Raw genomic sequence first — 26,820 nt, forward strand, 5'->3', positions numbered from 1 at the left:
GAGATTTTGATTATATTACAAATAACAGATCTCATGCTTCACAAAATCAAAATGACAACTTCTTAGAGTCAGAGAATAAGAGGCAATGGGGAAAGAATGGTACTGGAAGTTCTTTTCCAGTATGCTCTGTATGGAATTGCTTTTGAATGACTCCTGCGTGCCGGAAATCTGGAGCAGCAGTGTCAATTAGGGAAGATGTCGCTGTTACTGGAGGTTCAGAAGTGGGGGAGAGGTGTCGGGGGGGACAAAGAAGAAAGGGAGGAGGAAGTGGGGAGTGGAGGGGAGGGATGGAAATGAAGGGCACATCCTGAAGAGATAATCCCTGTATACTCATGACATCATCCCCTGCATATATATATATATATACATATATATATATACACATAGGGAATGGTCAAAGCATCTCTCATAGTTCAGTCACTTCCAAACTCAGCTGGAGGCAAGAGGAAGCACTAGAGAGCCCCCTTCAGCCTGTCTCTGACGTTTATGGACTGGGCTTGCTAGAAGGCTCAAGAAGATGATGGCAGGAATGAAAATCCAACTGGTGTGCATGATACTCCTGGCTTTCAGCTCCTGGAGTCTGTGCTCAGGTAAGCTCAGCTGCATTTCACAACTCCCTGAAGTGATTTCTTTTTCCATTTTTACTGTGTGTTGCCACTTAACGTTAATGTATCCAGGGAGAAGAGTTTCTCCCTTATTCTGGATTTCCTTTTTAGTGATAGAAGCTGGATACTTTCTTTCTCTGTCTTATGATTACAAGAATTGAAAGATTTCTTTTTCCTTTTTAAATCTGCAAGGTAATAAAAGGGATTTCAATGAAACACTTCATGTTCCCCTTTGCAATGTAACCACTAGAAAAAAAACATGTGAAACAAATCAAGCTGGTCACTCTCTAATGAGAAGTACAGGAGTGGTGCCTGTCAAAGTGCAAACCCATAATTAAAACTGATTGCATTTGAAATGTTTTATCTCTTCCTCATTCACTCTCTTAGGACATGGTGGCTTCTCCCTCTCAAATATTATTTTCTTAATTGTGTGTATGTTAAGATAACAAAGTGAAAATTGATGTTCAATGAATAAATGTATAAAGCATTATTTATAGAAAATTATTTCTAGAAAAATACACAAAATACCAAGCTCTTTTAAGAATACATTTTATATAACTTTTCTGTGTGACAAATAGATGTATTATTAATTTAACTATTTTTTTGCATGTCATTTAAGTTGATACAGAATGTAACTGGAAAATTGTCATTCTTGTATTGATAAAAATTATTTCCCTGTAGAGTATTTTGCATGTGATAATTAAGATGAAACCATACTTTGTCAAATATCTGTCAATAGGTCACCTTGAAAATAAGATTTAAACTTAAAAGAGTAATATGAAATATTATAGTGATTGCCATATGCTCTAATTAATGTTGGAAAATAATTGAATGATCACATCAAGGTGAAAAAAAACAAGGGATAAATGCAGCAAAAATATTTAGCCTGTTTTATACTGTTATATCATAAATATGACACTGAAATGTTTAATTCAAATTTCTGCTATGATTTTATGAATTAACTCAGTATAGTGTTCTATAACTTTATTTCTATTACCTTATAGTAATTTCTAAATTTTTCTTCTCTGTGAAATATTCATTATTGGAAACTGGAAAGAATATTCTAAAAAAACATCAGAAATCCATTTTCCACACTCTTGTACATGTATTGATGGACAACTCCACTTTTGCTTAAACAATTTCCTTAATAGCCTGTGAAAAAATTGCTAAGTACACGTGATTCTAAATCCTTGTTTAAAGTAGAGAAACAAATCTTTCAAAGTGTGTTTTGTAAAATAGCATCTCAAATTAAACAAATCTCAGTGTCTTTCTTATTCTAAAATTATCAGCAAGCAATTTCCTTTGTTTTTATCTTGAAAAAATGTCTTATACATACCTTTTCATTATGTTGTTTTTAAAATATCAATACATATATATTCTGTATATGTAAACTATTTCCAGTAAAAATTATCCAGCATTTTTGATTAAATCTTTATTTTATCATATAATCAGGTTTTTTTTTTAAATAATGAGATTCAGTGATTAAACAACTCCAAATCATCAATAGCTCTCCTGGCATAAAATCCTGTGTTTATTTTCTTAAAAGTGCTTCTATTATTCTATTCTGTTAGCCTAAAGTAAAACTATAATTGTTTTTTTCCAAATGTTATTCTAAGGAGAATGAATACATAGCAAAGACAATAAACTTCTAAGACAAAGTTTTTTGAGGCTAATCTTAAATCTCTAGGTTATAATATAATTACATGATACGTGATTATACAGTAAACATGTGGTTTTGATTTTACTCAGATTCAGAAGAGGAAATGAAAGCGTTAGAAGCAGATTTATTGACCAATATGCATACATCAAAGGTAACTTTTTCTTTTTTTTTAAACCAAGGACTGAAAAACATATGAACTCTCATTATAAACATGGTATCCTTTTCCTACAGTAATAACTTCCCATTGAGACTGAAAAGTTCATTGGGAGGCATTTCCTTTACGGGGAAACTTTTCCTTAAGTTCAAAGGACTTAAGGGTGTTGATGTGACAGGGAAAGAAGCTGTATTGATACTGTATAGTGTATCAATCACTATACTGCAAATTTAATTAAGTAGTCACATATTATTGATGTGGACATGCAAATGTATTTTTAAAACTCCTCTTTCCATTCCAGTCATATTGTGTATGATGAAAGGTATATTGGCCTCAAGATAAATACATAAATGAAAATTAAGTGATATTTTTGCCTTTCTTGTACTATTGGGGAGAGTGAAGTGGAGTTCCTAAATTAAGAATTAAAGTTCACGAAACCCATGAAAGAAATGTGGTAGAGAGTAAAGAGCAATAGACTGGCAAACAGAAGCCTTGAGATCTAATCCCACAGCTGTGACTTATGAACTATTTGATCTTAAGCAAGGGGATTAGTTAACATTGCTTGCCTTTGTTTCCTTATTTTTAAACGTTGGGGTTGGAGTTTATGATCTCCTAGACATTTACATTAAGTCCACACCTGGATTTAAATTCTCCTCATAACAGAAGTGTTATTGGTACCTGCTTATTGTTTTTATTGAATCAGGTGAAACTTTGTACTGGACCTTATTATTCCTCTCGGGGTCTTGAAAGCTAGGTTTTTAGATTCCAGCCTGTACCTAGGAATAAAACTCAATTAGAATATACCCAATTACCACACTACCACACAATCTTGATTTACCCGGAGTGAGTTAATCAGTGTGTATCTAAATGTAGAGTTGGAGAACAGGGTTCCCAACCAAAAGATGTTTCTCAAAGAAGAACATGTCTTGAGGTGAGGCAGTCACCCGGTGCAATCACTGTTGTAATGCTGAGGATTCCACAGGCGCTGTGGTAAGAAAGGAAATGCTCAGGACTCCTCCTGCCTCTTCCCTAATTGGATGAGCATGTTCCAGGTGCAACAACCCCTAGCATAGAAGTAGAATTGTGTTCAATAGTGGGTGTGAAGGGGTAATAGCCATTTCTGTGTTTGTATGAGAATGTGGGTCACTGTCATCTCAGAGCTAACAAAGACGTTTTCTACTATGGTCCTTAAAAGGCATTTGGGGAAAATTTAAGTACCTATATATTTCCACAATTGCCCAGATCTACAAAAGTTGAACACATTGAAACCAAATTCTACCATAATTTGGTGGGTTTCCTATCAAGAATGATCAAATTTCATTTAGTCATTAAAACTCAGTGAACAAATACATTTAACCTTAAGATAATGGATCCTTTGTTTAATACTCAATCAGAATAGCAATGGCTATAATCGCTTCAACTCATAAATAGGAAGACAAGTGAAGTTAATAGTCTGTTTTGAAAAATGGAACAGATTAGTATGCCTTAGTGTCTTGGTAGAGATTTTGCCTCTATGATTTCAAGTTTATGTAGACAAATAAAGGTCCTAAATAATCTCCAAAATGTGATATGGTGTGGGGATTGCCAGCTACTTTGCAAAAATGTGGGAGTAGAGGTTATGATTCCTTCCCTGGCCAAGATGCTGCAAGGGAAAAACCATTTCAGTATATGAAGTGGTTTAGTTTTATTCTTAAGAGAAATACGTAGCCAAAGTATAGACAGAATAACATATACCGCTCTCATTCAGTCATGGGACATATCTCTAAAACAGATCATGGAAGAAAAATTGAATCCCATTGCCTCCTTTTTTACTTGAAATAAGTAAAATACAGACTATGATGAGGAAGCACCCAGAAGCATAATTATCCCAATTTTGCTGCTAGGATGGGAACATAAAGCTCATTTCTTATTTTTTATAAAACTACTATCACTTATTTCTCTGTGATTCAATTAGTTTTTGGTGTGTGTAGTGTTCTATGCAAATGAAAAGTCTAAACTTTTGACCATTTTAACCAATATACTGTATCTAAAATTTTGAAAGAATAGTATTTGTTATTGGTATAACTCCATTATTAAAAGCTTCAGAAAGCTTCAGTTTTCTTCTTTCCACTCTAAAGGTAATTTCAATTTTTAAAGTAAAACTATTTAGACATTGAAATACTAATGTAGAAATACTCTTAAGCAAGAGAAGGCCAAGAGAGATTCCAAAGCTTGAAGAGAAGGGGAAGATAAAGAAATTAGTTCTCACAATACAATTCTCTTTATTACCAGTGGTAGTGCTTTGGTATAGTTTTATTAAGAAAGAGAACTTTGAAGAAAAGAATATGTTTTCTTTAGGCTCTCAAAAAGCTGCTGGAATGATGTAATTTTCTGTGATTAAATTCAATGCCTTGAATACAGTAAGAATTTAATAAATATTTATGTACTAACAATAAGAATCTAGGATTTATTACTAGCCCTTACCTTTTGTATTCAGCTGTAAGAACTTCAGGGCTCCACCACAGATGACTTTATTTTTACTTAGGTGAAATACTTGAATTCACCATGAATTCACCAATTCACCAATTCAAATGCTTGTAATACATTTGATTTCAGTGTATTATAGATAGTGACCACTAGTAATATAGATTAGGTCCCATTTAATTAAGGAAACCAAAATTTGACCAGGATCTTATTCAGTATTAGGAGTTTAATCAAATAATGCTAAGTAAGAACCACAAATATTCTTGTTTTCCTCATTTTAAAAGCAAGAGAAGACAATATTCTAAATTTCTTATCTATAGGCTTAGGTCTATTATAGACATTTACGTAAAATAATTTAATAAATAAGAATGTTTATTGTTAAAGAAAATTATTCATGACACTTGTTAAAGGTAGCAAGGAAGACTTTATTCAAGAGGAACTATGGTTTTGCAAAGATCAGGCTTAACTCCAAGCACAACAAGGACAAGTGTGGATTTACAGCCAAGGAACAGGGTTGGGGTGGATCATTGTATGGAAAATTACTGAGGAAACTCTAAATCTAGGAGGATTCTTGCTAGACAACTCAATAGAATCCTAGGATGATCAGGTATCAATGGTGGGGCATTTTTGCTAACTTGACTCAGAAGGATTCTTGCTAAAACTGGACTAAGTAGACCAAGGACAGAGCCCAAGGTTGGGACCTCGTCAAGAAGAGGGCTCAGAGGATCCTAACTCAGATTTCATCAAAGACAGAGTGTCATTTTCTTGAGTGAACTATTTAAACCTTATAAGAAATGTTCTTAAATACATGTCTATTTAGACATCCTATGGTCAAAAGTGCCCTCTCTGCGGTGCTTCCAAAGTATGACAGGGGCTAAGGTGATATTAAATAGTATACTAGTGAGTGATGCAGTGACTGTTTTAACTGGCAGAAGAGAACAAAATGCTTTACTCAGTTTCCTCATCCAAAAAAATAATCAGACAACACAAGTCCTGACAGATACTTTATGAATAAAGCATTATATGGTCAATTAGTTTGGGGAGCATTGGATATTATGTTAGCACCGTTGAAACATTACAATGAATATTTGCAAGTAAAAAGCTCAAGAAGCCTTTAAATTTCCTTTAAACTTCCTTTAAACTCAAGTTTTCCAATTCTCTTGACAGTGGAACTCCTTTTTAAAAACAGTGAGTACAGAGCTAGTGTTCTAAGGAAAACACTCAATCAGATGATCTCTAAAGAGCTTTCCGAATGTAAAATTGTACTATCCCATTAATTGACAAGACATAAGGTGTTGCTGCCACACAGTGGAGCATGCTGCCTCTAAGTTTCCCATAGCAGAAAAATTCAAGAACAGGCTGATAATCACATTCGAGGGGCATAGTTGAATGTATTTCCAAACTGTTTGAAAACATTATAGTGAATATTTTTGTACTCACAGATTTGCATGTCCCTAAGGTAAAGTCTTAATCAAAGGGTATGAACATTTACAATTTTTATACATATTGCCAAAACACCTTTCAAGAAATTATACCACTATATACTCAGACCAACAAATATTTAGAAGAGAAAGTGTCTGTTTCTCCATATCCTCATAAGTACATCAAGTGTACTTATACTTTTTAGGGTCTTCTGATCTGATAGTAGCCAAGTTGAACATCATTCCACATATTTCTGTTCCATATTTCTTCTTTGATAGCGATTCTGTGACTTGTCTGCTCATATTGTTTATCTGAGGTTTAACACTTTTTAAGTGTTTTTTTGTTCTTGTTTTGTTTTGTTTGTTTGTTTTTTAATTGGGGCATCCACCAGTTTCTTTTGGAAGAGCTCCACCTCTGTTAGGTATATTAACATTTTGTGGCAGCTTTTACAGTATGTCTTGCTTTTGATTTTAGTTCAGGCTGTTAATTTTTGAGAGATAATTTACACATTTATGTATTTCAAATTATCTTTTCCTTTATGGATTCTGGTTTGGATATTTGCTTAACAATATTTTTCCAAATTTATAAAATAAATTCTATATATTTACATATTTTTATTTTTACTCATATTTAACCCATCTGGATATTGTTAGACTATAATATGTCAATAAAAGTTATAACTAGATCTAAATCCAGATTTCCCCATAGCCAACTGTCCCAAGGACTTCAAATGCAAACTTTGCTATAACGCTCTTCAATCATATTTACTTGGATCAAATTTTGGACATTATATTCTCTTTTGTTGAGTTTTATATTTATGCTTGTTCTATTAATTCACTCTTTGATTACTGCAGCTTTAAGATACATTTTAATATCTGGTAGAGTAAGTCCTTCCTCATTACCTTTTTATTTTTCTAAGTCTTCTTAGTTCTCACATATTCATACTTCCAAATTAACTTCATAATTGTTTTGCTACACTCCCTCCTCTAAACTTCCAGTCTCCCCATATTTTCCAAATTGGAACTTTGATTTGGAATTGCATTGCATTTGGAGAATAATTCAGAGAGAATTGACACCAATAAAATTGATACTAATATTTTTGAATCTTCTCATCACAGCTTTGTGGTCATTCAAAAAAGTTTTTTTTATGTTCTTTAGAAAAAATTTATGCTTTTCTTCATCTATGCCCTTTGAGATGCTTGTTAAGTTTTATAAGTTATTTCACACTTAGTTTCTCCAAAAATTGGCAAATGAGAAAGTTGTTAATTATGGTAATAATGGTTTCAGACAAGATCTTATTAGAAAAGGATATTTTAGAAAATATTATAATTTTCAAATAAATAAATTGATCATCTGTGATGCTACCTGTGACAACTATTAATGTGTGGAATAGATTCGTGGTCTCACACTACTGTAATTATCCAAATCTATTAGTATCACCTTGGCCGCTGTTCCATTAGACACTAAACTGAAGTGTAATAAGGAGAGAGTGGTATTTTTAATATTTTCACCTGTGATATATACATATATATTTATGTATTTCTACTTACTGTAATTTCTATTTTCTTTCTTGCTTTGCTCATGTATGTGTGTATGTGTATTAACTTTATGGCATTTGATAAATAGAGGATATGAAGTATCGACACTATTCAACTTTGTGATATGAAGTTACTAATTAATAACAGTGTTTTTATTTGGCTAGACTAACAATTAGGTCTTAAAAGGTAATGGCTTAGCACAATAGAAATTGATTTCTAACTCTTACAACACAAATTTTAATTGCATTAACTATTTCTTTCTACATTTCAGATCAGTAAAGCAAGTGTTCCCTCTTGGAAAATGAGCCTGCTGAATGTGTGCAGTCTTATAAATAACCAGAACAGCCAAGCCGAGGAAACAGGAGAGTTTCCTGAGGAGGAGCTTATTACAAGAAGGAAATTTCCAACTACCTTAGATGGCTTTAGCTTGGAAGCAATGCTGACAATATACCAGCTCCGAAAAATCTGTCACAGCAGGGCCTTTCAACACTGGGAGGTAAACAAAAACAAAATACGAATATGATTGTGGTTATACTAGTTAACTGTCATTTGTACTGATTTTTTTAATCCTGATCGTTATCATAACAGGAAGAATTACAAATATTAAGGAAGAATAAACCATGTGTTGAGGTTAACATTCCTTCAGATCTTCAAAGTGTCCTGCAAATATTTGGAGTTTAGCAAAATATCTTTTCTTTGGTCTTAAAAGGGGGATCTGTCTTAGGGCAGATTTGGTACATATGCTTTTATTGTGGATGGCATGGTTAGGCAGTTTTTGGTGGTGGTGGTGGCATGCCTAAGAAATTTAGGAAACTCAAAATGTTTTCTTAGAAACACATAAGTCATGTGTGTTTATTTATAAACAAACACAGAACACAAAAGGTTCCAGTTTTATTTGAATATATTAGGCAAATAAAACCAGAATGATAAGGATGTATGCATATTTCTATTTTAATTGAATGTGTGGATTGTGGATTTCAATCATCCTTAGAAGCTAAACGAGGTCCACTATGGCTAGTACAGCCCAATTTCATTATCCAGAACTACCACAAAGGACTGGATGAATCAGTTCTATTAAATACTACACTGGTGACTCACCACTTTTGGTTTGGAAATTTTTGGAAGAGAAAAGAGAAACGAAAATGCTTTAAGAAAAAATAAGAAGAAAATTTTAAAATTTTCCTGACAAGGGAAATATTTCTTTCAGACTAACCCCGAAGAGAAATTTACTTCATGTTTCATATTCTGGGCTTATACCAACACTGGGGATCTGAGGGTCTGAGGATGCCTTTCCTGCTAATATAACTATCTCTATAATACACCGTCCCAGAGATACCCTGTGGAAAAGAGGAAATGAAATGCAGAACTTCTAGTGTTTATTCTAACTTGTAAACAAAATGATATTTTCCAGATTAAAAAAAAAAATCTAGTTTTAATTTTTCTTGCTGGACTGTTTATCCCTTAATTCCAATTCCAGCTAAATGATTTTCTCTTTAAAATATTACATCAATAAAACTTGAAAAATACTAATTTTAACATAGGGAAATATCAATTATGTGCTGTTTATCCAGGAAAAAAAAAACCCTCAATAAACTATAATACAGACAAATCAGGTGCACATAAGATTAAAACTTTTGCTATTTTAAATGTTGTTGAGTGATTTAAAATAAAATGATGGTATTATTCAGAGTGTAGTACAATTACAGACTATGTGCACAGAGAAACAAAAGATTAAGAAACTAGATTGTCTGACAGTAGCTGTTTTTCCTTCTATGAAATTGAACAGCTGTGGGTTGAAATAAAGTACTTGTGATACGATTCAATGCATGCGGGTTATGATTAAAAACTTACTCTCCTGTCAGTATTAGTTATAGTCACCCCAAAGTTTAGAAGATATTCACAGATATGAATACAGTTCTTACCTTGAGCGTTGATTTTAAAAAAAATTTTGTGTAAATCGTGTGCAAAACTCTGGAAAGAGTTCCTAAATATTTTTTGCCAGTGGAACATTTGAATCAGAACAGTACTATCAGAAAAAGTGTTTGGAACTAATTTTAGAATGCAGCATATTTGATGAGGTATTAGACAAGATTCTACATTGAGATTAACTCCCTTGAGTTTTTGAATGTGAACTTGCTTTTAATGATTAACTATTAAACCGCACAATCTAAAGATCTTTACCATTTAAACAGAGCTTTCACATATGTTAATTTCTACAACAGCTGAACAAGTAAGCAGAACAAGCATTCCTCTCTCTTTGAGCAATAGATCTTTAGAATGGCTTTCAAGTCAAATCAGTAATTAACTTAATTGAATATAAAATTCTATTGACCTTTGAGGCCAAACGTGGTTTACTAGATTCAAAACTTTGTATTTGTTGTGATTTATGATATATTTCCATCTTTTGGTCTACCATAAATTAAAGAAAAACACTCAAAATTATATTAAGTGTGTTCCTTCATTTGGAGGTATTAATATATGGCCTTGACAAATATAGAAAGCAAATTTTAAAGGCTGGCCTGATGAACTAAGAGCACAGAACAGAGAATCAGAAAAATCATGTTCTCATCCTGTCTCAGCCACTTGATAGCCACCTGTTCTTGGGCAAAACATTTAATTGTTGTGAACCGCATACATCTCATCCACATATATCTTACTGTCTGAATAGCAAATGAGATAAAAGGTAGACAAATACTCTGAAATGGAAGACTTTATGCATGTATGTTTCATTCATATTCGGTCTATCTTGCAGTTGATTCAGGAAGAGGTTCTTGATACTGGAAATGACAGAAATGAAAAGGAAGAAGTTATAAAGAGAAAAATTCCTTACATTCTGAAACGGCAGCTGTATGAGAGTAAACCCAGAAGACCCTACATACTCAAAAGAGGTTCTTACTACTACTGAGAGGATATTTTATTTACATGTGATTGTGATTTACCGTCCTTTAATTAAATATCAAATTATATTTGTGTGGAAATATGACAGAACACAATTATTTTGTCTCTGCTACAATTGTGGTTTATTAGATGTGATTTTTCTGCATTAATATAAATTGGACTAAGTGTTTTCAAATAAATCTAGGTCTTGAGCATGATGTGTTGTGTATAACTGGAGTAGATATGAATTAAGTCACACATAGAACGTTTTGTCATTTTGCAAAGCACTTAATGGGTTGTTGAAACAGTCAAAATGTTTGACATTCTAAACCAAATTATAAGAGATTAGAACAGAGTCTTATGGCAAAGTCTAGCTTACATGTCATTAACCCCAAACAGAATAATAGCACCTGTTTTATTATCTGACTGAATGTTTTATCGAATTAAAAGAAATACGTGCTCTCTTCCAAGACTTACTCATGAATCTCTCAGATATGGGGAAGGCAATAGTAGTAAAATAGGACCATCTTCAAAGAATGTTTAATGAATTATTGTTAATTCTGCTTATCTTAATGAATGATCTTCAACTGAATTTGTTTTTCTGTTAAATAAACTTAATAGCTAACAAAAAAAACAACAAGCCATCAGAACCATGTTTCTTTGCAGATTTACTATCATTAGAAGAGTTACCCTTTATTGACATTTTTCCCTCACATCCAGTAAATGATAGCTTTATTTTTAACCTCACTGAGGAATTTATGTGACTAATATTTTTCCCACTTAGGAGACCATTTCTGAGGCAAAAGGCATATTTGAAATAACTCCTCATGAATTTCCTTAAACACTGTACTTACAGTCTCATAAGCCCTCACAGCCCTTACACCCCCCCATGAGCAGTGCCCTCCTAGACTCCTGCTCTGACAGGGGGCCTAGGAGGACCTCTCTTTACAGGTTGCATCCTAGTCCCATAGTCATCTATGAAGGAAGATATCAGGATTTGACTTATTCTAGAATTAAGGAGTTTTGAGAACTCTATGGCCTTTAGATGAGATCGCCCCCTCCCCCAGGCTAAACCCCACTTGGTAGGATTTAAGTGTAGCTCACCAATCTCTGAGTTTTTCTGATAAAACCATGACTTCTCACAACTACCTCCCTACCATCTTTTATAGTCCTAACAGCTTCAACATTAAATAGTGCTCAAGGGCTTCCCTGGTGGCGCAGTGGTTGGGAGTCCGCCTGCCGATGCAGGGGACGCGGGTTCGTGCCCCGGTCTGGGAAGATCCCACGTGCCGCGAAGCGGCTGGGCCCGTGAGCCATGGCCGCTGAGCCTGCGTGTCCAGAGCCTGTGCTCCGCGGCGGGAGAGGCCACGGCAGTGAGAGGCCCACATATCGCAAAAAAAAAAAAAAAAAAAAAAATAGTGCTCAAGGCACTGATCCTAAGAAGGAAACTACTCCATAGTGATTAAGAGTGTCTACTCTGGAGTCAGAAGGCCCAGATTCAGCTCCACTGTTCACTAGTAATCTTGGACAATTTATTTAACCTCTCTGTCTCCTCAGCTACTAAATGTGCGGTCTGGAGGACGGTAAAGTAGTCTGATATGGTGTAAAATGCTTACAACGGTACCTGGAATAGATTAATAACACACTAAATTTAACAGTTCTTCTGGCCACTTTCCTACTGGTTTTCCTTTCTTCTTCACAAACTACAGAGCATAACACAGTTTCATATGCTAACCCTCTGTGTTTTGAACAACTGCTGATCTCCTTTTTACTTGCTTCATTCATTATCCTTGAGGACTTCCACATACACGTGCAAGATCCCTCCATAATCTCCCTTCTCAGTCCCTGACATCTTCACTTCCAATAATAAACATTATATCCATTTCACCTCATCCCATCACTTCCATGGTCCTTCCATAGTACTTCTCACTCCCAATAAATTCAACCTCTCCAAAAATCTCGATTTCAAGCACTCTCCTCTCTACACGTCATCTTCTCTCTCCAGTTCACATAATCTATCACTCTCTAACATTTATGATTCCATCTAATACATTGTCCCCACTTCTTTTCACTCTTCACCTTCTAATCATGCCCTCACTTTGCACTTTACTTGGCTTAGATTCTATCGTGTAAAATTAAAATCACTCCCTTATTACCCTCAATTTCCTGTCCTTCTACATTATAGTAGCCCGTGGGAACACCATCAGTTAAACTGAAATCTCCCCCTGATTGTGACCTGACCTGAGAAGCTGAACATAGCTGGAGAAAAGCACCCAAACCGTTGAAGTGTCACGCTTAAAATTTGTGATCGCAAATCTCAAGAGGGTCCTTAGTACTGCCCAATATTCCTACTCTGTTTGCATGATAAATTTTGCCTCCAGTTCTCACTAATGATTGTTTTATATCTTCTCTTCTTCCTTAAATTGCAACACTCGTCATTCTCCTGACATTCGTCAGATGACTTTCTAATGATCTCACCCAAAATACAAAGCAATAAGAAGAAAATCATATTTCCCTACCACTGAATGTAACAATTCCCTTGCATTTGCGCCTCACTCTCTTACATTTCAACAGAGGAACTGTCTCTTCTCTTCTGAGGTTTACTCCTTTATTTCCCCATGTCAGTGAACGGTCCCACCAACTGCTCAGGCCAAAAATCTAGTAGTAATTCTTAACTCCTCTCTTTAATACGAACCTGCCATTTCATCTGTTAAGAACTTTTGTTGGCTTTGCTTTCCAAAAACATCTCAAATCTGTCTGCTTCTTGCCATATCCACCACTACTGCCCTAATCCACACATTTTCCTCCCCCCCGGGACTGTGACAGTTTCTTCCCAGCTGCTTTATTCTTATCGTCTTATTCATCTATATCCTCATAGAGGAATAAAATTTTTAAAAATATTAATTAGATTATGCCATGCGTCTCTCCTCAAAATTCCACAGTGTCTTTCCCTTGCATTTTGGATTAAATCCAAATTCTGTCTTAAAAAGCCTGAAATGCCGCAGCATTGGTTTACTTCTCTGTTTAATTTCACTCATTCCCCTCCAGTCATATTGGCCTTTTTGTTATTCTTCTATCCAACTTGTTTCTGCTCCAGAAACAAAAAACAGTTGCTGAAACCTCTTTTCTGGAAAGCTCTTCTGGTTGAAAATCCTTTTTCCTGGGTACACAGGACATCCACTTAAAGATTACATTTTCAGCATCTCTTGTCATAGGAACGGCTAAGTTGGAACCAATGGGATAATGGGTGGTAAAAATATGTATAACTTGTGGGTCTATAATAACTTAAAGAGAAACTTCATTCCCTGAACTTTGACTTTTTCCTCATTTTGTTTTTTTGGTCTTAAATGTGAATTTATTGTAACCACACAAGTGAATACCATTGTCTTGAGCATGACACTGATTGATAGAGCTTGTAGAGCAAAGCTGCCTCACCGGCCTGGACCAACCACATTGTTACTTGAAAGAGAAATGCATTTCTAACTTATTTAAGCCACTGTATTTTTCAGCCTCATTGTTACAACACCTCAACCATTATTCTAATTGTTACAATCTTCTCATGGTTTATTTTTCACATAATTTAGATCTCTGCACATATGGCATATGTACAGTGAGGACTTTTCTTAAATAACCTTCATCCCTGAGTCAATATCCATCTCACTTGCTTTATTTGTCTACAGCCATACCACCCTGAATGCATCTGATCTCATCTCATTTACATTCCTATATTTTTCTTCATATTTGAAAAAGAAAAAAAAAGCAGCCATTGACAGCAATCAGCTGGGAGCTGGCCTGGCACCAACAGCTAGGCTATGGTGCCCTGCAGTTAAACACAGACAATTTCATAGAATAAAACTTCAGAAAGGGTCATTCTAACCATGATGGCAAAAGACAATAAACATGACCACGCTATAATCGTGTCTGAGCAAAAACAAGGACACCACAAACCAGAGAAATGATCTAACATCCTCCTTTCCCACATAATTTGAGTGACTACTGCTTTAACTAAGCTCTATTTTTCTACCTCTAGCATAAAAACCACTATAATACCCAATCAAAGAAATACCCTCACTTTCTGAAAACACCCAAACCAGAGCAAAACCACACTTTCAGAATATTCTTCAAATCACAAGTCTAAATCCTGTAAAAGCCCCCTACATACGCCCTGTTATTGGGAGGTCCCCTGGTTTTCCATTGAATGAGATCTCCAGGACCAACAAACCCGACCTTGTGGGAGAGTGCTGTCTGTGGTCTTTGGCTGGTAGACATCAGCACAGCACATATCATAACTTGAAATTATATAGTAATGTATTTGTTTACTTGTTCATAATTTTTCACCCCCGCTCGAATGTGTAACCTTTGTGAAGACAAGGATTTTGTTTTTCTTATTCATAGTTGTATTCCCAAGGTTGAGCACCAGGCCTGGTAACTGTTAGTAAGATTTGTTTAATGAATGAATAAATTAGCAGAATCGCCTTTTCTCTTCTAATAAGAGGTTTTAGACATAGTTTCTACACATTTTTAAGCCCCTTCTTAGAGATTACACTTCAGAAAGACTGGTTATGAGCTCAGATATCCACACAAAGTCCCTGGTCTTTTGTGAAACATCACAGAATGTAGGAGGTTAAAGCTCACCTTCACTAACAGTGGCCACCTGGGGAGATGAGGCTTCATTTTTTGTCTCTTAGATTCCCTTCTGTGAGGAAAACAAACAAAAATGCCAAAGTGAAATTGGCAGTACAGTTGACCCTTCCTTGAACAACATGGGGGTTAGGGGCACTGACTCCCTGTGGAGTTGGAAATTCATATATAACTTTACAGTCAGCCTTCCTTACCCATGGTTTCGCATCTGCAGGTTCAACCAGCAGGGACTGTGTAGTACTATAGTGTATTCATTGAAAAAAAATCCATGTGTGAGTGGATCTGTGCATCTCAATCTCATGTTGTTCAGGGTCAACCGTAGTTAAAAGGGGAAGGAATGGATTTGTGAAATATAAAGAGAAAGTACTAACATGAACTGGTACTTGAATGTAGGAGGAAAGAAGAAAGGAATATTCTAGATTATTTTGAGATTTCAAGTCAGGAACCTTGTTCTATATTTGCAAATTTTGAGATTTCTCTTAGTTTGAGCTATGTGAAACTTAAATATTTAAATCCAGTCCCTGCCTAGGAGTCCACCAAGATGACAACATCGAAGGCTTCTGAAATCCTTTCCCATAGGTACGCCAAATTAACAAGCACCCATGGAGCCATTTCCTCTGAAAGAAATCCAGAGACTAGCTGAGCAACTTCTACACATTGGGCAAATGAGAAAATACCCAGATTGAAACAGGTAGGAAAGGCTGAGGCATGCCCTCACCATACAACTCACCCTGGCACCGTGCTATACAGTTGGGAGGGAATGCCCAACTCCTAGTGTCACCTTCAGAAGCAAAATATTTGGACTGTACATCTGGTGCCCCTACTTTAAGGCTCCCATTTGAGGGACAGGCTCCCCCAAAACACTCAGCCCTGAAAGCCAACATGGCTTATGTCCATGAGACCCATAAGGCTATGATAAACAAAAGAGCAGTTCTTAACAGGCGTGCTCACGCTTGCGCAGTGTTGTGTACTTGTTTGATATGATCTAGAATCCACTTGCTTTTTGTTCTAAGAATGAAGTTGTTTACACTGAGAAAGCTGTGTCAGGATATCATCATTAGCATGAACACTCAGTAGCTCAGCAATTGACAGGCACAGCTGGGGGCTTATTGATAAGAACTGTTGTGAAAGAGTGACTCTGGCTGGGGGATTTTAAGCTTTAAATACTAAGAGGTTTGACCAGCAACTCAAAAGTGTTTAGTCTGGGCAAGGCTACCCTGTGCTAATCGAAACAGCTTTCCAAAGATCTCCTGGCTGGGCAAGGCGACTCTTTGCCAGGCAGTGGTGAAAACTATGCAGAGCCCCTGAGAGGGATATCATCTTTCCCGTCAACACTGGCATCTTTGTTCCCAGCAATGGCTCTAGTAACAAGGGACTTTTGCTTTGGCACTGGCAGCTGGCTAAGCTGACCCTCCCAAGAACAACTCGTAGAAAGGTACACCTCACCTAAATTTGGGCTTTATTCCTTTTCTCTCCCCCTTGCCTGAAACAATATTGTGATTAATCTATTGTTGGTTTGGAGGACATGGAATCAACCTAAGTGTCCATCGACAGATGAATGGATAAAGAAGAAGTGGCACATATATACAATGGAATATTACTCAGCCATAAAAAGAAACGAAATTGAGTTATTTGTAGTGAGGTGGATGGATCTAGAGTCTGTCATAAAGAGTGAAGTCAGTCAGAAAGAGAAAAACAAATACCATATGCTAACGCATATATATAGAATCTAAAAAAAAAGACACAGATGTAGAGCATGGACTTGAGGACACAGGGAGGGGGAAGGGTAAGCTGGGACAAAGTAAGAGAGTGGCATGGACATATATACACTACCAAACGTAAAATAGATAGCTAGTGGGAAGAGGCCGCATAGCACAGGGAGATCAGCTCAGTGCTTTGTGACCACCTAGAGGGGTGGGATAGGGAGGGTGGGAGGGAGACTCAAGAGGGAGGAGATATGGGGACATAAGTATATGTATAGCTGATTCACTTTGTTATACAGCAGCAACTAACACAACGATGTAAAGCAATTATACTCCAAAAAAGATGTTAAAAAAAAAAAGGAGTAGGTTATTTCTTTACTGGCTTATTAAGAGACATTATCCTGTATACTATTGGCTTGTGAAATTATCATCATTCCCGCAGTGAACCTGTGCTAGATAATTTATTGGCAAAGCAATCTCAGTGTCTGAATATAATTTGCCACCAGCCAAAGCACGTGACTATCCCCACCCCCCCCCCCCAGGGCTCAGTATAGAGAGAGCAGGCAAAACCGCCCCTCTCTCATTCTTTCCCTACAAAGGGTCTGTCTTCATACTAATTTTATTTTTTTTTTTTTCTCCACTTTTTTTTTTGGCTGTGCTGTGCCACATTGCAGGATCTTAATTCCCCAACCAGGAATCAAACCTGTGGTCCTTGCAGTGGAAGCTCTGAGTCCTAACCACTGGACCATCAGGGAATTCCCTGACTTCTAATTTTAGCAAAAATTTAGGGGCTGGCCGTGATCCTCCCCAGAGAACAGGGAAACTTGTGGACATTTTCCCTACCTCTCCTCCTGGCTCACTGCAACAGTAAAACGAAGCTGCCAGTATCTCCCCGGATGGAGCTTACACACACTTCTGGTGCCCCAGGCTTTGTAGCTGCTGCCTGAGGGGATGGATTCCCCAAACCACTTCCAAGCTTATCTCTATACTATAATTATTTTTGGAAGTCTGAATTAATATTGGACAAAATCGTAAATAAGCCACCCATCTTTTATCATTGTTTCGTCCTCTGAGTGACAACCTTATAATGTGGCTCTCAGACCATTTCATTCCCCCTAGCAAATTTATTAACATGATTTTAATTATTTTTCTTGGAATCAAACCTTCACCTGAAGGAAAGAATCTCATATTTGGAAATCATTCATAGCAGCTACAGAAATATTGAAACAAATTAGTCTCATTTATTCATTTACTCAACAAATATTTCCTGAGCTTATTCCAGGTATTGGGGTAGGCACAGGGGATAAATCTGTGAACAGGACAGACTAGGTTGTCTGCATAATGAGCTTCAAGCTCTTGTGCAAAGCCCTCTTCCCCTACCTTTCAGGTTCTGCTTTCTCTGCCCTTTTGCTGATCATGCAACATAAAGCCGTGGATGAACAGTTCCCTCTGAAACAGCTTCTCCTCCTGTTGAAGAGAGGGTATGTGTGCTGGTAATTACCATGTTGTCTTTGGTTGGCTGGGGAGGAAAGAGATCTGTGACCGTTCCTATATGGTATGTTTAACTTCTTCTCATTCTGTATTGAGGTACAGAGTATTGAAGTCACAGATTTTAGGGCCACAGAGCTAATTCATTACAGAACAGGGATTAGAAACAAGGTGCATTTATTCTTTACGTAAGCTCTTCATCAAGAAAGACTTCCCAGTTGTGGCATATGAACTCTCAGTTGTGGCATGCATGTGGGATCTAGTTCCCTGACCAGGGATCTAACCCAGGCCCCCTGCATTAGGAACGTGGAGTCTGGAGCCACACCTAAAGAGCCCGCCTGCTGCGACTAAGGAGCCCGCCTGCCGCAACTGAGACCTGGTGCAACCCAATTAATTAATTAATTAAATTAATAAATAAATAAAGACAGACTTCCCAGGGCAAATAAAGCTAGTCTATTACAAAGTATCAAACTACTCTGCTGGGCTGAGCTTACTTAGAAATGGAGAGCGCCAAGTCCCCAGTTGGAGCCAGGGAACTTGAGAGGAATTTCATGTTACTGTGGCTCACAGACCTCTAGACCAGCATTTCTCAAATGAGGGTTGGTTTCTTCATCCGAGTAAAAAATACAGATTCTATGACTCTATTGCAGATTTAGTAACTCAGAATCTGTGAGGGGGAAGTTCGATATTTGTATTTTAATAAGCTACACGGGTGATTTGGATACAAAGTCAAATTTGGGCAACAGTTTGCTATTTGTCATTTTAGAGACTTATTTTTCCACCCAGTAATCTGTTTGTTTTAAATAGGTTTTCTTTGTATCAAGTTTCAGGCTAAATAAAAAACTTAGTATTAACTCAGATAAGGAAACAGATGACAAGAACTAGAGTTGTTTTAAAATTTCCTAGTCTTTCTTACAGGGTTATATAAAGATATATGCAAAAGTACTAGAAACCCTAAAATCACGAAATAAAGCTTTATTATGTTGCCCTCCATTACCACTCACACATATTTATTATTAACTTATTAATATACGTTGAGGAGGGAATGGGGGGCCCATTTTACTTTATCTGCCCTGATTTCTTACTCCATAAACCCTCCACCTCACACTAAGATAGGAAATCTGACAGGGTGCCACATCTGGGGGCATAATTTCATTCTGGTAACTGATTTTTCAGTTTTCATCTGAATTATTGTTGATGGTATAGAAGTACTCTTTTTTAAAAATGAATTTATTTATTTATTGTTGGCTGCATTGGGTCTTCATTGCTGCGCATGGTCTTTCTTTAGTTGTGGCGAGCAGAGGCTACTCTTCGTTGCAGTGTGCGGGCTTCCCATTGCTGTGCCTTCTCTTGTGGCGGAGCACAGGCTCTAGGCACGTGGGCTTCAGTAGTTGTGGCACGCGGGCTCAGCAGTTGTGGCTCACAGGCTCTAGAGCACAGGCTCAGTAGTTGTGGCACATGGGCTTTAGTTGCTCCACGGCATGTGGGATCTTCCCAGACTGGGGCTCGAACCCGTGTCCCCTGCACTGGCAGGTGGATTCTTAACCACTGAGCCACCAGGAAGTCCCAGAAGTACTCCTGAAGTCAAAGGAACTTGATGTAACGAATCAGCCATGTCACAGGATCAGACAGTGCAAGGCTTTAAAGTTGTGTCACTGATAAAATGTAAAACTATAATGAAAATGAACCTGAATTCACCTCCTGCTCTGCATTTATTTAAGTGTAAAAATACATCTAAATAAGCCACACAGCGTCCAGCATGGCACACACTAATGCTTGGTGTATGACCTATCTCCTTGGCTTCATCTTCCCTCATATTCACATGCTCCAAATCACTCTGTGATGTTTCTCTTGTGCTTTTTGCTCCACACCTTTTCTCTTGCCATTTCTTCTACTTAGGATTTACTTCTACCCTTGTCCAATGGATTACGTCCCATTCTTTTTGAAATTTAGATGACATCCCATTTCTTGGAAACATTTTCTAACCTACCAACTCGCCATCCAAAGCTCAGTTAGGTCTCCTCTGTATTTGTCCTATGTGCTACTATAATCCCTTGTTTATGTCCCTGTTAGCACGTTTCCTGCATGGTATAATAGATTGCATACTTCTCTGAAAATAGCTCAAACTTCTTTAAGTTAGATATTATGCCTAGTTCATCTCTATATCCTGTTGCAGATCCTGGCACGCCCAGGAAGATGTTTTTCTTTTCTTTTTTTTTTGCCGTACATGGGCCTCTCACTGTTGTGGCCTCTCCAGTTGCGGAACACAGGCTCCGGACGCGCAGGCTCAGCGGCCATGGCTCACGGGCCCAGCCGCTCCGCGGCATGTGGGATTTTCGCGGACCGGGGCACGAACCCATGTCCCTTGCATCAGCAGGCGGACTCTCAACCACTGCGCCACCAGGGAAGCCCTTATTGGTAACTTTTAAAAGGAGGTGTGAAGCGACACACTGTGCGTCTGCATTTACCATGGCACAGCCTCATGAAAGACAAGGCATCTGGCGTTTACAAGAGAAGCCTTCATGTTTCTGGATTTAAATTCAATAAGTGTTAAAACACCCTCAGTGTCATACTTGTAAAGCTTAATTTCTGTTCACTTAAGAATTTCCCACTTCTTTAGTAGATAGAAGCCTGCTGTTTAACTGTCCTGAAGGAAGCAATCTGACTCATCTGCTGTTCCTAATCAATTTTTAATCAAGAGAAAGCTGCCTACAGACAGCAGTTTAGAGATGTTCCATTTATTTCTTCCTGCAATATCTTCCTGATATCTAAAATGTGCTGAAATGAAACTGACAAAGGACTGTCAAAATATTTTCATGAAATCTCTGGGAAACAGTCACAAAGATAACTAGAGTAAGTTCCATGTCCATATTAGCTTTCTAAGAACATCATTCTTTCAGATTTAAAGTCCTGAGATTTTGTTTTATTTTCAGAATTTTTCCCAAGAACTCTGATTCTTATTTCATCCAGATAGAAGTCAGAGTTACAGTTATTAAATTAATTTGTTTACTCTTTTAATTAACAAATATTTCCTCAGTACCTACTCTCTGAGGCACTGTGCAAAGCATTGGGACAGCAAGTCAAAGACATACTTCCTGTGTACACATAATATCTTTCCAAATCACATGCTATGTCCATGTGACTAAATTGGCCACTGGGATGCAAGCAAAACTGTTAACGTGACGCCTTCCTAGAATCTCCTTGAAGAGACAACTGACACAAGTCTTTATACCTCGTGTTTGATCTTTCCTCCATCCTGCCCTCCTGGAACACAAATACCATCTTGGACTTCAATGTCCAGAGAAACACACTAAGTGTGGCACAGTGACCTGGAAGGAGCTTAAGTCCCTGAGAAGCGGAGCTAATTTACCAGCATTGGATCGTGCACTTCTGCATTTACACATGAGAAAAAAAACCCAGTTGTTTATGTTTTGTTTAGTTGATGGTAATTTTAAGGTTTTCTGTTCCTGCAGCTAAAATCAATACTTTACAAATCAACTTCTCATCCCCTTTTGCTTTATAAATCCTTCATGATGTAGACCAGAAATCATGGTTTCAGAAAGCATTCCCTGACCAAGACCAACAAAATCAACTAAAATGTAAAATAAAATAAATGATCAATCATGTAGCATAAATAGAAAATGTGATAGAAAGTTAAGAAACATAGAGGATTGAAAAAATGGGAAAGCACTTAACTATTTGAAAAGATTTCCAAAAACTTACAGAAAGTTTAATAAATTTTATGCAGGGTAAAGAAAAAGATATTTATATCTAGACAATTATTAGTGAGGCTTCAGGGCACAAAGAGAAGATCTTCAAAGCAGCAAGCAATTCCTACCTCCACAAGATCAAATCACCTACACAAAAGTTAGCTAATAGACTGAGCTCAGTTCTCAATGGCAACAATAGAAGTTAAAAGATCTCGAATGATGTCTTCAGTGTACCAAGAGAAATAATCTCTGCTTAGATTTCTATGCCCAGTAATAGGACTTTCCAAGAGCAGTTGTGAAATAAAGACAATTTATTTAATTTAGAGATTTGACACCATAAAAAATTATTTGCTAAAGAAAATAATCCCATAAAAAAACCTGAGATGCAAGGAGTAGTGACTAGAGATATTGGTAAATATGGAGGTAAATCAAAACACCAATACACTATTTTAATGAGAGTAATAAATATATACTTCCAAGACTTTTTTTTAAAAAATCTTAACAGAATGAAAATACTGGTCAGCAGTATCATACTAGAAAAAAGGGGCTTGGGGTCAAAACCTTTAAAGTTCTTGAACTATTTGAGAAGATTTTAATATTCTGAACAATGTATGATTTATTAAAGTATTAAATACCAAGATAAGAAGTATAGAGAGAATAGCTTAAAAGTTGGTAAAAAAAAAGGGGGGGGGATGAGATAAGCAAATAAAGGGAAAAATAAGCTTAGTAAATCCTGAGGATGGCTTTAAAAGAAAAAGAAGAGAAAAATAAATAGGAAATACAAAAAAAAAAAAAAATCAGTAGTCAGAAGTGGACGTTTCTGGAATGATGTTGTGAGGTGCTCTGTGAAACCTCTTTCTCAGGGACACATTTTATAAGATTGGTCAAAATATCAAAAACAGTCATTCAAAATCTGTACAAATTGATTAAAGGGATTATAATAAATTGAGATGCATTTATTCAACAAAAGCTACAAAACTTAGTAAGAACAGGGGGCTGCCATGACATTCAAACTAAGGGCTGAACCCCTCTCTCCACAACTCTGTATTGTGGGAGAGCTGTTCTGTTCAGCTGGACCACAGAGTAGCAGTTCCCTCTTTCTCCAGGTTCTGGATGGACTCAGCAACAAGTAAACATGGGCAGATCCCATGGGACACATCACCATCAATTGACGAATAGTTAAGCAAAATGTGGTACATCTCAAAAATATTATGCTAAATAAAGAAGCCAGTTACAAATATCAATAACTACATATTAAATGATTGTAATTATATGAAATAATATTGTACAACAGGTGTACAACACAGTGATTAGATATTTTTATAGATTATACTCCATTTAAAGTTATTATAAATTATTGGCTATATTCCTTGGGCTGTACAATATATCCTTGTAGCTTATTTATTTTATACATAGTAGTTTGTATCTCTTAATCCCATACCCCTATCTAGCCTCTCCCTCCTTGTCTCCCCACTGACAACCACTAGTTTTTTCTCTATGTCTGTGAGTCTACTTCTGTTTTATTACATTCATTCATTTGTTTTAATTTTTTAGATTCCACATATAAGTGATAACATACAGTATTTGTCTTTCTGTCTGACATTTCACTAAGCATAACTCCCTCCAGGTCCATCCATATTATTGCCACTTCATTCTTTTTGATAGCTGAGTAATACTCCATTGTATGTATATAATTTTTATCTCAATGTCAACTTTTTTCACTGAATAAAAATTTAACTGGGTCAAGAAAATAGTCTTTGAAAATCCACTCTCTACATGTGTCTCAAGTTGTCCTTTAGAGTGCAATAAAGACAGTTAATACAGTATATATGTATATATATATATATATATATATATATGCCAAATCTTTATCCGCTCATCTGTTGGTGGACACTTAGGTTGCTTCCGTATCATGGCTATTGTGAATAATGCTGCTATGAACATTGAGGCACATGTATGTTTTCATTTTTTTCAGATTTATACCCAGGAGTGGAATTGCTGGATCATATGGTAACTCTGAGGAACCTCCATACTGTTTTCCAAAGTGGCTGCACCAATTTACATTTCCATCAACAGTGTAGGAGGGTTCCCTTTTCTCCACATCCTTGTCAACATTTGTTATTTGTAAACTTTTTGTTGATAGTCATTCTGACAGGTGTGAGGTGATACCTCATTGTGGTTTTGATTTGTGTTTCTCTGATGATTAGTGATGTTGAGCAGCTTTTCATGTGCCTGTTGGCCATCTGTATATTTTCTTTGGAAGAATGTCTATTCGGGTCTTCTGTCCATTTTTTAGTTGAGTCTTTTTTTTTTTTTTTTTAATATTGAGCTGTATGAGCTGTTTATATAGTTTGGATATTAACCCCTTATTGGTAAAATGATGCAAATATTTTCTCCCTTTCAGTAGGTTGTCTTTTTGTTTTGTCAGTGGTTCAAATTAAGAACTTTAACAAACTAAAAATTTCATGCAGAAGAAGGTTAAATTGTCTTGTTTCCCTAGTGAGTGGAATCAGAATGGCTTCTAGGATTCCAGCCTGAGGAATTAGGGACACTAAAAGACAGCAATGTTGTTTTGTTTTCTGTTCAGTGGTTACTGTTGATTCCTTTGGGTGGGTAGGTAGATGTACTAATTTCTTAGGGTTGCTGGAACAAAGTATCACAAATTAAATGGCTTAAAGAGCAGACATTTATAGTTTCCCAGTCTGGAGGCTCGAAGTTCTAGCTTAAGGTATGTGCAGGATAGGCACCTTCTGAGGGCTATGAGGAAGAATCTGCCTCTCCTCTAGCTTCTAATTGTTTGCTAGCAATTTTTGGCACTCCTTGGCTTGTGGAAACATCAGCCTGAGCTCTACCTTCATCTTCACTGGCATCTTCCTCTGTGTGTATGTGTATGGCCAAATGTCCCCTTTTTATAAGGACACCATCACACTGGATGAGGGGCCCACAGTACTCCATTATCACCTCAGTTCAACTTACTACAATTAAGTCTAATGGCAATCGCCCTATTTCCAAATAAGTTCACATTCTGAGTTATTAGGGCTAGAACTTCAACATAGGATTTTTGAAGGGACACAATTCAACCCATAACAATAGGAAAGCCACAGTTCAGGAGTTGACATTGACTCATATTGGGTTTCATATATGTTCGAGACATCCTTTGATATTCCCAAATGTAAATTGTCTGGTACGTGGTTGAATATAGGAGATAGCACTTAAAGGAGAGGTCAAGCTGGAGGTAAAAATTAAAAATCATAATTATATAGATAGTATTTAATGGCATATGCATTTCTGATATTAATTAGGGAATGAGAATAAAGAGAAGAGAACTGGGAACTGTACATTGAACTTTGTTGAAGGAAAATGAGGAGTATCACATTCATTCATAATATCATTATTCAACTATCTGTAAGGGTATAGGGAAAGTATTGTATGGAAGACAGAGACATGAAACTCATTAATTAAAGGAAACACTAAAATGGCTTTACCTTTCATAACAAAATATAAAGGTAATATATTCTGACCTTCATCCTTTTATACTGTTGTTCTTTCTCTTTCTCTCTCATTCCAATAACAATCAATTTAAAAATAAATTTCTTACATAACACTTTGTGTATTTATGTGTCAGATTGACTGGAGCTATAGAGGGGAAGATTTGGAATAAGAGTATTTTGAATGGAAACTTCTAAAAAAATAACTTTAGGTTGGAGAACTTCTAGAGTTATTCCAAACTAATTTTGTTTTCCACCAGCCACTGATGATCTTTTCATTTTTAGCTCAGTTTTTCAATCCTAGTTTTGGAAATAATGTATTAAGTAAATGTGCTGAGACCAGAGTCAGAATCTCTATATATTTATGGACAAAGAACCAACATGTATTTTGGACATTTATGTGAACTACAAAGGAGCATGATGCCTTCAAAAAATCTATGATTTGATGCAAAGAGACTATTGTGAATCTTAGTTTGCCCTCTTCCCAGGAATCCAAACAGTCCTTGAAATAAGTACACAGTTCTATTTGGATCCTTCAGCAAGATGCAAAGATGAAAACTACCCAGTACATTGCTGCCTAGCACTTTGAAAGGAATCTCTCATCTCTTTGTGGTGGGCTATACTTCTACCTGGGTCATTCCTATGCTTTTGGCAATGGGTGATTTCTGAGAATCATTCTGACTGTAGCTCTTATTGAAGCAATCACCATGCTGCATCAATCCAGAGGAGTTATCAGTAATGACGCAAAACCTTCTGTTGCCTCCATTATTTGTTACTAAAAGCTAGGGAAAACTGCTCCTAGAACCATTCTGCCTCTGCAACAAGGTCATACTCATTAACTAAGTGGTAGAATTATACATTTAGCCCAGTGCTCTGGCCTATGGGTCAGAAAGGTTGCCGTAAATAGCCTCTGTGATTTTATAAGGGAGTAGGGAAATTTATGCCAATTTGGGAGTGAAGGAAAAAAGCTTTTTTCCTTTCTATAACTCAGAGACAGGAAGTGATGAAATCACTCAACCTTACAATATGAAAAGGAAAAGTGAATGAAATACAAAGTTCAGTATATTTTGA

At 36.6% G+C, this 26,820-nt stretch overlaps 1 protein-coding gene across 1 annotated transcript; it reads left to right on the top strand.

Annotated features, from left to right (window-relative positions):
* Nucleotides 1-517: 517 nt before the first annotated feature.
* Nucleotides 518-10,747, top strand: NTS (neurotensin; the record flags this gene model as incomplete). The annotated part of the gene is made up of 4 exons (XM_082666732.1): nt 518-590; nt 2,355-2,416; nt 8,114-8,338; nt 10,595-10,747. The coding sequence occupies 4 exons, from the start codon at nt 518-520 to the stop codon at nt 10,745-10,747; spliced, it is 513 nt and encodes a 170-aa protein (XP_082522858.1).
* Nucleotides 10,748-26,820: the final 16,073 nt, after the last annotated feature.

Source organism: Grampus griseus (assembly GCF_964374135.1).
Source record: "Grampus griseus genome assembly, chromosome: 11".
Classification (NCBI taxonomy): domain Eukaryota; kingdom Metazoa; phylum Chordata; class Mammalia; order Artiodactyla; family Delphinidae; genus Grampus; species Grampus griseus.